The sequence below is a fragment of the Puccinia triticina genome, chromosome 1A, assembly GCF_026914185.1.
Source record: "Puccinia triticina chromosome 1A, complete sequence".
Lineage (NCBI taxonomy): Eukaryota > Fungi > Basidiomycota > Pucciniomycetes > Pucciniales > Pucciniaceae > Puccinia > Puccinia triticina.
Genome location: NC_070558.1, coordinates 3816926 through 3830071, shown reverse-complemented (window position 1 = coordinate 3830071; position 13146 = coordinate 3816926). Strand labels below are relative to the sequence as shown.

General features: G+C 46.0%; 2 protein-coding genes across 2 annotated transcripts; both read right to left on the bottom strand.

The window, feature by feature from the left end:
• Window positions 1-1879: 1879 nt before the first annotated feature.
• PtA15_1A466 (uncharacterized protein) lies at window positions 1880-4292 on the bottom strand (the record flags this gene model as incomplete). Its single annotated transcript, XM_053165496.1, has 4 exons — window positions 1880-3454; window positions 3537-3944; window positions 4040-4097; window positions 4201-4292. 4 exons carry the CDS (start codon window positions 4290-4292, stop codon window positions 1880-1882), a joined length of 2133 nt encoding a protein of 710 aa, XP_053016682.1.
• A 7051-nt stretch (window positions 4293-11343) lies between these two features.
• Window positions 11344-12600, bottom strand: PtA15_1A465 (uncharacterized protein; the record flags this gene model as incomplete). Its single annotated transcript, XM_053165495.1, has 4 exons — window positions 11344-11408; window positions 11497-11835; window positions 11903-12195; window positions 12272-12600. The coding sequence occupies 4 exons, from the start codon at window positions 12598-12600 to the stop codon at window positions 11344-11346; spliced, it is 1026 nt and encodes a 341-aa protein (XP_053016681.1).
• Window positions 12601-13146: the final 546 nt, after the last annotated feature.

The window sequence follows — 13146 nt, the reverse complement described above, 5'->3', positions numbered from 1 at the left end:
CCCTAGAGTAATGGGCGGATCTCAGACATGGGTTACCAGGGATAGGGGCGAGTTGGGTCTGAGCTGGCTCCAGGCCCTGGAGTTATGGGTTGGGCTCAGACCTTTGTGTGAAAAGAATCTTGCAAGAGGATGAGACATGCTACCTACAAGAGTAGCAGAGCATGCCTCCTCACTATTTCCACTTCCAAACCCGCTTAGTGATACACTCTGCAGAGTGGTAGTCAAGGGGAAGGTAAGGAAAGAGAAGAGGGGCATCCTCTCCCCTTATCCCATACTTGGGTGGCTCAAGGAGCTACAACGGTAGCTTTCAGGTCACCCTAGGCAATAAGAGGGGACTAGGTTCCCTTTCAAAACATTGTTGAACAAGTCTTAAAGGCAGAGGGCCAAGGAGCTATCCGCGGCCCTCCCACGCGCCTATCACGTGGCAGCAGATTGGATGCAGTGTCTGCTTTACAGAAGAAATAAACCTCATCTGCTCTTCTGCACGCATTTCCCTGAGGTCTCTACAGAATACAACCTCCTGTAGCATGTGCCCTTTTCCGCCACACAAGGTAGCAGTACCTTTTGCCTTCTTTGAGTGTTCCCTTGGCCCCTGTTGTTGTTTTCACTCAGAGTCCTTCTGAGCTTGTTGTTCCTTGGGCCCTTCCTCCCTTCCTCCCAACCTCGACCTCAGTTCACAGCTTTAACAACTTGTGCCCAGCTTCATTGTGTATTACACGTGCTTCACTTTGCTAAATCCAAGACCCATGAAGTTACAATTTTGATTGCAGGTCACCAAGATTGGTTGAGGAATAAATGAAAACTAGAGAAAAAAAGGTGCTGTGTAAGGTTGATTATAAAATATTCCCCACCAAAAGGGCTAATTATCTACTCCCACAGGGTCAACATAGCCTGTAAGTTGCCCCTGACAGCATCCCCCCCTCTGATCAGTGACCTGCACCATGTTTGAAACCCCCTATTATTAGTTCCAAGTGCTTCCTTTGGAGTCTTGTGTTTCGGGCAAGGGGTGCTTTGCCCCAGCCCAGGCCAGGCTACACCAGGGCCCTCCAAAGCAAGGGAGGATTAAGTTAGATCCTCCACTCCATCCAGATATCACTTGGCTTAGCAAAGCACTCTCTGCCAGTAGATGTCCTGAAAGGGTTTCTGTGACATCAACCAACTCTTGGATTTTTATCTCTGTTGAAATAGTGTATTAGCATTTCCCTATGTAGTATGCTTCTAACCTATACACCCACAACATAGCCTATATTATACATGTATATAGTCTAGTTGTTCTCTTTACTGTTATCCTTCCTCACTGAATGATTATTACACCTTGACTCAATGTGCTGGACCATGTCCATGACATCTTGTCATCTCTCTTAGATCTTGTGTCACCTACGTTACCCTCAACAATCTCAAATTCTTAGAGCTGTTTTACCCATTATTACCCTTCATTGGATTTTTCATTGGCATGTTGTCATTGAAAATCCTTAGAATAAAACACATTTTGTATCATTCCAGTATGGCTGTTTCAACCAAGGTTGAATATGAAAGGGCATGATGTAATTATGTGGAGTTACAATGGCAGTTACACTGGACTATGTTGCATGTCAACTGCTGGCAGTTTCTAGAGTTTTTCTTGTAGTGGCAGTTGTATTTTTTTTGAGATTTTGAGCACTTGTTGTACACAAATAAATGTGTGCATTCAGCTACACACCTCGTCTGTTTTTAAAAAACACAAAAAGATTTACAGGTCTAGAGAAATACAGGTAGTTTGTTTTTTTCATGAGAATACAACAAGTAAAATTACATCACATAGGAAGAAGAGGGAAGAGAGAAACACAAGTACTTTGCAGATCAGACTTTTTTTGGTGTATAGGTGAATGTGATGGTGCGTTTAAAGTTTCATGGGTCTGATCGAGGAAGGATAGGAGCTGGCGGAGCAATGAGAAGGGCCTGGAGGAGATTGGAAGTCATCAAGAAAGCTATTTGAGTGTGAGCAAGAGGTAGATGAAGGAGGGTGTTGCTTGAGAGAGATGGCCGAGGAAGGAGCAGGAGCGGATGAAGATGAGGAAGAGCTAGAAGATGAGGAAGACTCAAAAGAGGGCTCAGAAGTCCGATTCGAGGAGTTTTCTAAGAAGCTCTTCGTAGACGATTGGCTGGGTGGGCCTTGCTGAATTAGATTGCCCATCAGCTTTTCGATTTGTTCCAAGCTGCTCAACACGCTCGGGCGGTCACTCGGGACGATCCACTTGGTCTCATCGGCCCGATCGGTAGGCGTCGAGTCGCACACAAGAGTCTCATCGGCTCGTCCATTCATCCCCCTTCTCCTTTCCGCGGCCGGCCGATCACTGGCACCGAGGTCGTTAGGTAAAGCAATTGGGCAATGAGGATTCCAAGCCCTTAACGAGGTTTGGATGGTGTCAATTAATTCGCCGATTTTGCGGCTCAATAGGCCTGCATTGGTAGGTTCTGATAGTGGTGCTTGAGAGATGGTCTTGGATAGGAGAGTTGCTTGACGAATACTGACTTGTTTGGACAAGTGAGGATGTCTATCGTAATGTTTATTTGAGTTTTCTCTCTCAGCATCACTGGCGGACTGGATATTGAAGACAGAGGACGCAGAAGATGATTTGACTACAGGATCGGGTAAAACGGGGTGTCTGGGAGGGACAGTCGGCTGTCCAATCGGTGAAGAAATGCAAGTTCGCTGTTGGGATGGTGCCCCCAGTGAAGATTCATGAAGCGGCTGGATTAAATTATTTTCAAGCGTATCAGTTGCGGGAGTAACGATTTCACCCCTTCGCTGGAAGGAAGAGACCCTGATCTTCATTTTCGATGAGGAGGATGGCGACCCAAGGGCACGGTAAAACTGGCTGGGACATGCGGATGGATAATATTCGAAATGTTTGAGACGATGACCGTTGAGACTATCGTAATTCATGCGGGAGCTGTTCATGTGAAGGAAGCTATCGGAAGATCTTCGGGTCGGGCTGCTAGGATCGGGAATCATTGTTGACTGATTGGACTGTGGGGTGGGAGAAAGTTCGTCTGGGTATCCTGGAGGGGGGAAGGCGGAGGCCAGTGGGCTAGGTGCGAATGGGAGCGAGGAGTGTGTAGGCGGATTCAAGGGCAGGTTGCGATCGGCAGATTGCTGAGAGAGCCATAGCTGGCGGAAACTAGCCTTTAGGCTGTCTAGGACGGATGCGAGCTCGCTGCGTTGGACCAGCGACTGTGAGAGCTGTTCTTTCAATTCGACGTTCCTCGCTTCCAAGTGTTCAAACCAGTATAGAATCTCTTGAACGTGTAAGAATGGGCAAGGAGAGCCATCATCCGGAACCGATGATTCTGAGGCCGCAGTCAAGTGCTGATGGTTGATGACTTCAGGTGTTCCCACAAACGAGCACCCAAACCTCTCAAATGGACAATGGCTCAACTCGGGTTCATTTTCCGTTGAGGTGACTGTCGAGATCTGAAGAGAAGACATTTCCGGACAGCCAAGAGATAGATCAGTGGGTGTTGCGATTGATAGACAGGCGACGATGCGGACTAACCGTGTGAGTGAGAGACGGGGAAGGGCGATCTTGGGGATGAAGTACCAACGTAGCTCGACCGGAGATCCATTCAAATCTCAATTGATTGGATGATATGGATGAAGGGTGTTGATCGGGCGGAGCTTCTTGAGCAAAAGTTCCAGTATAAAGTGGGGAATCTTGCTCCTGTGAGATAGATGAACCCAAATTTGGATGATCGATTTGAGCTTGATGGGAGCGAAGGTGTGCGGCTATGAGGTCGCGTTGACAGACGAACGGACAGCCAAGTTTAGACTTGAAGGGACAAGACACCAGAAGTTCATCGACCAGCTTATTGATAATCTTGGGGGCTGGGCTGACGAGTGAAAGAGATAGTGGTAGACGATCGATCGGACAAGTTGGAGAGACTTCTAAGGATTTTATTAGACACTGGATCAGAGCAGGAAGAGGTACAAAGAGGTCAACAATAAAACAAGAGCTTGGGAGATGGTTCTGTTTTTAGCGACGAGGTGGTGGGCACTTACTATTCGACAGAAGACGTGGTCGGTCGATTCGCACATTACGGGATCGATGAACGGGCTCCTGGGGCGGCGAGAGATCGAGATAAGTGAGGGAATTTTGAATGGATAAACATATGTATTTCATGGGGCTGGATTTGATGTTAGACACGACGGTGTATACTGACCGGCAGATTGGGCAGACCAAGTTTTCATTCGGTTCCGCCAGATAGTCGTAAACATCGTCGTCCGTTGGTGCGGATGCTGACGCTGAGTCCATTGGGGATGTTGGTTGCTGGCTGGAGACTGAAGTTGTCGCAAGAAGGGGACCATTGGCGTAGAGGCGCGCACACCCGGGGCCCCGAAAATCTCAAAAATGGGCTCAACGCAGTCCCTGCTGCGCCCGCAAGCGGTGATCTTTGGCACAGGAGGAACTTGATTTTTCAAGCAAATCACTCTTTTTCCAGTAATCTCTCATCTCCTCCTTCTTCCCCATTTTTCTACAGATTGTAAGCTCTCCATGATGTGGAGGCAACCACAGCTTCAAAAGTTTCTTTCTCTGGTTTCTTGGTTCTGACGTAATCAGAGCAACAAAACATTCAACTTCCTCCTGAGGAGAATGAAGTTACTGAAGTTATGTTATCCAGATGGATTTTTTTACCGTGACTTCCCACTGTTACCAGATAATGTGTTGTTTTTGCTTGGTGAAATGTGCCTGCGCACGTACTTTGGATAACGTAACAAAGGAGGCTTTCCCCCTCAAAACCGCGAAAAACAACGCAAACGACGCGCGCTAACCGCGTTATCTGGCGTGAAAGTGCTGGAAGATGGGCAAAAATACTGTGTTATCCCCCTAAGATCGCGGGGGATAATATAATAGGTCTAATAAGTCAGGAAAAAAATACGGACTTACTTCGCGCACTGCGGAAAACTCTTCGCGCACTGTGGGGGTCGTTGTCCTGACGTCCAGCCCCCAGTGCGCGCTTCTGCCACGGCTCTTCGCGCACTGCATTTTCCCCCGAAAAATCGGCTTGCATTTCTTGAGATATTTTTTGATGAATTAATAGAATGGCTTTTTATGATCCCCCAAAAAAATGATTGAGTCATTTAGGGGTCTTCTTGAGCCTAGAGAAAATTGACATGAAAAAAATCATATTTTAACGCAAGAAGCATTTAAAAATCCACTTCCTGCAACCCAGTAGCCACAAAAACTTCACAGTACAATATTGCATGTGCAATTTCACAGCCTGATAATTTTCAGAATTTTCACCAGCTTTCCTGTAGCTCAAATAGGTATTGCGTTTATTATTTTGCGTATATGTATAACTTTTTTGTTACACACACTAAGGGCACAAAATTTTGAGAGAACAGAGAAATATGCTTCAAATTAATTCCCTGAAATTCCTAGCAATATTGTGTCATTATAAAATGAGATATAAGGGGTGCGCGGTAGGCTTAGTAGGAAAATTACTGCTAACTGTATAGCTTTTTTGTTACACACCCAAACAGTCCCAAAATTTCAGAAATTTTTTTCATTGTGGATAATATCCGCGCCATAAATTTCTTGGCAATAGCGTGTCATGATAACATGAGATATAAGGGGTGTGCGGCGGGCTTAGTAGGAAAATGGCTGCTACATGTATAGATTTTTTTTTACATGCTGAAACAGTCTCAAATTTTCAGGAATGTTTGAAGTTTGCATATTATCCGCGCCATAAAGCTCTTAGGGCCTGTACCATAGCCTGCGGATTCCAAGGATCTCACCCGGGATTCGTAACTTTCTGTGAAATCCGAGCGACCCAGAATCCGGAGTACCATAGCGCCTAATTGGCGTCCTCATAATCCGAGGAAAATGGTCTGTTTTCCTCAGTTTGGAAAAATAGGTCGGACCTATTTTTTTCACCTCGGATTATGTACGCCTTCCCCAGCCACCCGCACCATCAGATACACAGCACATCCTCGTATCGCCTCCCCTACCCATGGAGTGAGTACCGGCCATCGAGAGCAGCTCACTACACCCTCGATGGCCGGCCGAAGCCAGTCATCGAGCGGAGTGCATACACCCTCCACCGATGGCTGGTCAGTAGGTTCTACACCCTCAATGGCCGGTGGAGACCGGTGATTGATAGGAGTCCACACCTCCGTTGATGACCGGTCTGTACCGACCATCAATAGTCAATCGCCACATTCTCGATGACCGGTTTGTTCCGGTCATCGAGAAGAAGATGTACTTCTCGAGATGACCGGTTCGTTCCGGTCATCGAGAGGAGTAACTCCCCAAGATCCGGAACGAACCGGTCATCGAGAGAAAGATGTACTCCTCAAGACGACCGGAACGAACCGGTCATCTTGAGGAGTAGATTGATGACCGGTTCGTTCCGATCATTGAGAGGGTATGCACTCCTCCCGATGACCGGTTCATTCCGGCCATCTAGAGGAGTACATACTCCTCCCGATGACCGGTTTGTTCCGGTCATCTTAAGGAGTACATACTCCTCTCGATGACCGGTTCGTTCCGGTCATCTTGAGGAGTGTATACTCATCTTGATGACCAAGAGGACAGCCCATTGAAGGGAGCCCTCAATGACCGAACGGACCTGCCATCGAGGGGAATACGTTCCCGATGGCCGGTGTGTACCGCTCTGGCTGACCGGTCAGTACCGGTGACCGGTAGTTGTTGATGAATCCGTGGTCCCATGGTACGCCTTTTGGAGCAGGTCGGATTTTGAGCTCGGGGAAACCGTGCAGGGAAAATAATCCTGACAAACCGGTATTTTTGGCGGCTCGGAATCCGAGGTGTGAATCCGCGGAAAGCTATGGTACAGGCCCTTAGCAATAGTGTGTCATTAAACATGAGATAAGTTAGCAGTCATTTTCCTACTAAGCCCGCCGCACTACATTTCATGTTATCATGACACACTATTGCCAAGAAATTGATGGCGCGGAGAATATCTACAATGAAAACATTTCTGACATTTTGGGACTGTTTGGGTGTGTAACAAAAAAGCTATACAGTTAGCAGTAGTTTTCCTACTAAGCCTGCCGCGCACCCCTTATATCTCATTTTATAATGACACACTATTGCTAGGAATTTCAGGGAATTAGTTTGAAGCATATTTCTCTGTGCTCTCAAAATTTTGTGCCTTTGGTGTGTAACCAAAAAGTATTTTGTGCCTTTGGTGTGTAACCAAAAAGTTATACATATACATAAAATAATGAACACAATACCTATTTGAGCTACAGGAAAGCTGGTGAAAATTCTGAAAATTATCAGGCTGTGAAATTGCACATGCACTATTGTACTATGAAGTTTTTGTGGCTACTGGGTTGCAGGAAGTGGTTTTTTAACTGCTTGTTGCGTTAAAATATGATTTTTTTCATGTCAATTTTCTCTATGCTCAAGGAGACCCCTAAATGACTTGATTATTTTTTTGGGGGATCATAAAAAGCCATTCTATTGATTCATCAAAAAATATCTCAAGAAATGCCAGCTGATTTTTCGGGGGAAAATGCAATGCGCGAAGAGCCGTGGAAGAAGCGCGCACTGGGGGCTGGACGTCAAGACGACGACCCTCACAGTGTGCAAAGAGTTTTCTGCAGTGCGCGCAGTAAGTCTGAAAAAATAAGAAAATAATACAACTAAAAAATTGTTGCCGTTACCGCAACAATAACGGCACCAATTTGAGAGGAGTACATATTCCCCTTGATGACCGGTAATCTGCACTGCACCTGGCCGGTCTTCGGGGGATCCAGTGTGTAGACGCCGCTTAATGACCGGGCTGTGCCGGCCATCGGTACGGCAGCCGGAGCTTCTGCCCCTCAAACTTTGTTTTCGAGGGGCTGTGTACCCAATCCGTGAGTATTTGGCAGGTTGAAAGCCCCGGAGGAGCGCTCCCGGGGGAGCAGGAGCCTGCGCTCAGGTTATTTTTTGTGTTTATTTTTCATCATTTTTTTGTGTCCAGCTGAGGGCTCCAAATCCTCCAAGAATTTGATGGAGGAGCAAGATAAATCCCCTCTGCCGGCTGGCAGAAAAAAAGTGAGAATTTCATAGTTTTGGGTTTGCAGTGCTTGAAGCGTTTTGAGCTACCGCGCACTGTGGCCGGGACGTCAAGTGGACACCCCCTGCAGTGCGCAACGAGTTTTTCGCAGTGCGCGAAGTACATCCGTTTAGATATGAGGGAATAAATATAAGATGAAGATGAAGCCATTCTTCCTCTGTATTTTTTTGTGTAACATACCATACAAAAAAGCCATGAAGTGGGGTATAAAAAATGATGCAAAAAAAACCCTCCATGATTGAGGCTGAACTTTTTTCCCTGCCACACTAACTTTCATTGCTTAAGGATTGGTGTCAGGCTGCCTATTTGACGGCCTTATTCAGAAACACAGCTTTGTAAGAGATACTTCCAAGACCACAAATCAGTAAAAGTGGTCCTGGGAACAGATAAACTTCAGTCATTGGAGAGGTGGCAGAAATGTGCTCCCCCCATTGCAGACCTGTTCAGATCAGTGAATTTGGCAGAATGATGTCAGTCAAACTTTCACAACCCCATTTTCCCATTGAATAAGGCCTTGGCAATAAGTTAGAGAACTGAAAGCCAAATATCACACCATGAATGAAGCAAGCAACCATGCCTGTGAATAGAAGGTGTGACATAATCTGTTTCAGAATCCAACATATCAAGTCCTTCCCCTCCTCTGTTCCTGTCCCTATTGCTCTCATCCCCTTGCCTCCATCCCTTTGCCTCCATCCCTTTACCTCCATCTGCATCCCCTTGCCTCCACCAAATCCCCCTCTCACACCCTTACCTTTCCCTCCATCCCACCCTATCCCCTCTGGCTCTCATCCTCTCCCCTCCTTTGTGCCTTGCTCTAATCCCCTCCCCCCTCACCCTCATAAATTCTTCATTATCCCTTCTCCGTTTTTCTTGCTCCCGCATCCTCTCAAGCCCAATCAGGGCATGGGATCCCCCTTTCAAGACTGGACAAATTAAAATTTGAATACAGCTCATCCAGTATATCCCATCAGATATTCTCATGTTTTTCTCTCATTTAATATTGACTATTTACCATTGATTTGATCATTGAAGAGCTTGTATTTACACAAATTCCCAGCTAAAAATTTGAATTTAAAGAAAAGTCTTGAACAAGTACGCAATCAAGAGTGCGTCTCAGCAGCCATTCAAGAGCATTTGACTATGAGGATAGACACTGGCTCTTTATAATTTTTGAGAGATTTGCACAATGAGCATGACTTGTTCAAACCACTTTATTGTTTACCATGTGACTATATCCCACTGCTATGACCACACAACATCTGACAGGGCTATGGGTTAATATTTGCTGCCTAAAGAGCATCATAGAACCCAATGTGTTGACCAAACAGATTAACAGTCCTATGGATTACCATCAGTTGGGCCGTAATGAAACTAGCTTATAGGTGGTGAGCAGTCTGCATGCTGGGCCGTTTTTGGAAAATTTGAACCGCGTGCTCACAAATCAACATCCCCTGCTGCTGCAGGGTCAAACTCAAGTTCAGGGAAAGAAAAAATGGTTCAAATTGGACTTCAAACAACACCGGCCATGTAGGCAAGCACCTTGCAAAAAGGTGGTGCCAACAACCCTAGTTAGTATGTACGACCACGGGGAGTACCCCCAACCCTCTCCCCTGTATAAAATGCTACATAGCATCCTCCCTTGTACCCAAAGGAGAGCCATGAAACCTCCACTACCAGCACTTTTCGAAAAATAGAAGAGATATCTTGGGAATCCACAGTTCAGATAACCATATTTTTTGAATCCACAGAGATCCTGAAAGCTTTGCGAGGATGGAGAAGTGTCAGTGAGGGGGTGGGCGGAGTGGAAGACGACAATGGGTATAAAAGATGACCGCTGGCATTCCAATTTCATCAGGCGACTCCCCGGGCTGGCTTCCAGCCGGGGGTTGTCTCACCCCCATTTGCTGTTGCATTTGCGCAGTTTGGCGGGGCGCTACTCGTGGACCCCCCTGTGCTTACGGGCTGGAGGTCTTTCTCTCACCGCTTTTTGACCCTGCTAGACAGGGATGGGCGGTGGGCCACGGTATGTCAGCTTGCTGACGTTTGGTGGCAGGGTGCGGGCTTGTCATATTGTTTTGTTTAGTGGCCTTGTTTTTTATTATGATTTTGATGAATGATGGTGGTCTCTGAATTGGTCTGTCTGTTTTGTTGGAGGGGAAACCCTTGATTTTTTTTTTTTATTTGGTCATTTTGTAGGGTGAACCCTTGAATTTTTTTTGTACAATTCTGAGACTTTGATATACTTGGATTTTACCATATACACTCAGTCTCCATGTATGGTATTTGTTTCAGTTTTTCTGGCACCCACCACTAATGTGGTAAGCCATTTCTGATCTACCAAGACAACCAGCAACCACAAATAACAACCATATCACACATCAAGAACAACTCTCATGCTCCTGGCCCCTTCTTCACAATCCCTCAGACCCTCAGGAAACCCACTCTGCCGCCGAATCAAGAGACTTTTCCATGCTTATTTTCCCTTGCTCCACTGTGCTGCGCTCGACCGCGCTTGGCCCAGTGGCAGATTTCTCCGTCTAGCTTATGCCCAATTGTATCACAATGTAATGGAGTAGATGTACCAAATTCAGCCAAATTCTCCAGAGTGGTACCAAAGTTCAAATGAGCATAATAGAGTAGGATATTTTTCTGATGAAATTAGTATCTCCCTTGATTTTTCGTTCTTGAATGATTGATTTCACAAGCGTAATCTCGATTTCTTTTGAAATGTTAATTCCCAGATCACTAGTGATCTAGCCAGAACGTTTACACATATATATACAAATCTGAGCAAGTACTTGTTTATCTAAACAAGTAAGCCAATCTAAGACACAATATACAGTAGGTTTAATTAAATATTCACAAAATCCGAGGCCCGGTCGTGTCATTAAGGGTTGGAATATTGACACTAAAAATTAAAGTCAACAGCGGACAACCAGAATTTAAAACCTATTTACGGAGAAACTGTCTGGGAAAGAGAAAGAGTGAGGCGAGAGGAGGCACCGGGCACAATTATTGATCTGCCACAATGAGTACGAAGAAAGGTAATTGTTCGTCTATTTACTTTTATACACATTTTTTTTCTCCTTTTGTGCTTTTCGTCTTCTTTTCTGACGCATAGTTCATGCAACGTTCCGATATTCCTGTCAGAAGGCCGAAGCGGAGTCGTCGCCGCAATCAGAAGTCGTCCGCATTTAAAATTTAGTTGTCAAGAAGGGATATTAATATTCGTTGAGAAGTAATCGTCGGCGGTAACTTGAAGTTGGCTTGAGTTCAGTTGTCACCCTCTGAGTACGAGTCTTCAAAACACGTGGTGTTTTCGGCGAAAAATCGAAGGACTACAGAAGAGTTGAATTACATGTCAGTTGAAGCCTTAGAGATCCAGTTTAAGGACTTGCATCGCTTGTAATAGTTAAAAGTACGTACCTTCACGGGGCGCATGAACAGCACCTCGACGAGGACCAATTACCAGAGCTTTCTTTTCACCACTAGCAACTGGTACGTAGTGCCCTTCACCGATCATGGCAAGTAACTTCACATAAACCTTGTCGTTACGGGGGTTGCGAAACTGTCGAACATCTTGAACCTCGTCCATATCCTCTATTTCCTCTAATTCGAGTTCAACGCCCAAATCCAAGAACCGACCAGCAAAGTAATCCGCAGTTTCGACAGCGCTCTGATGTGAACCACGGGATCCGACTGAGCCCCCAGGAACAGGTGCATGGCTGAGAGTAACTTCTCCGCCGCCCCATGGGTTGACGGGGTCTGGGAGCAACAGGGAGTTCATCAGCTCAATGGATTGGAAGAGTCTTGCAGAGGAGGAAAAACTCACCTGCAGTTCCATTAACAATGCAAATCGGCACAGCATCATTGAGAAGAGTGAGACAATCCGAGTTCTCATCCGTCGGAAGGTTAGCGCAATGGATAGCCACTCCGGCAATGTAGCGTGAGCCGAGCTCGAGTGCAAGACGATAACACATGTGTCCACCGTTGGAGTAACCGGCTATGAGGGTACGCTGCGGGCAGGTAGCCCAATTCTTGGCCGAGTATTGAATGATTGACTTGGTGAATCCAACGTCGTCGACATTCTCGACCTTTGCCGGATACGCTGCCGCCTTCCGCGAGCTAGAGGAAACGAAATTCCTGAGCACTAGACTCAAATTATGCCATAGAAACTACCAAATCGGAGATCAACACTTACTCATTCCAGTTACCTTTATAACCACTGGGATATGCTACGATGAACCCCATCTCAGACGCTAGTTTATCATAAGCCATAGCAGTAGTCCTGCTGCGGAAGATGGACCCGCTTTCGGTCGAACCGTGGAAAGCTATCAAAAGTGGGAGGTTCTGTTTTCCTTGGACACTTTCAGGGACGAAAAACAAGACCGAGCGCTGTGAATGACTATTCGTACTCGGTTTGAACTTTTCGTAAGAGCTAGTGTCCAGGACTGATGGTATGACTGAAGACTGGACCGGAATTTCAATCTCGAATAATCCTCCGGGCGCGGCGGATGCAAGAGTGCTCATAATGGACGATAGATCAAATAAGGGATTGTATGATACAAATTGAAAGGGCACTGCTATTGTGGGTAAGTGAATGGAATGGTGCTCCTAAAAAAGTACAGCTTCGAGCTTGACAAATGGGACGTAGATTGAAGTAGGAGATCACTTGGTTAGACGAGGTGACCTTATATGTAGAGAGTGATTTCCAAAAGTCCAACGGGATTCGCGAGAGTCTAAACTTGCACCACTTACCTGAATCTCGGGCACGTGGCGTGTTGGCCGAAGGGTTTTGTGAATTGATAAAAAGATGGACGGGTTTATTTGGTGATTTGGTGAGCTAAAGAAGCGCTTTCTAGAACAGATGGGGCGTAGCACAAAGGGAAAAAACAAGCGACAAAAGGAATCCAAATGAATCTGAAAATACAAATAATGTTCAATGCGAATATTTTTCTCGGATCTGAAATCTAGTAAGTTTCCAGCCAGTGGAAGTTAAAGTCGGAATGAATTTGGATGAGGGTGGAGGGTGGAGGTGTGGTCGTTATCAAAATTTGGCCGGCAACTTTACTCTTT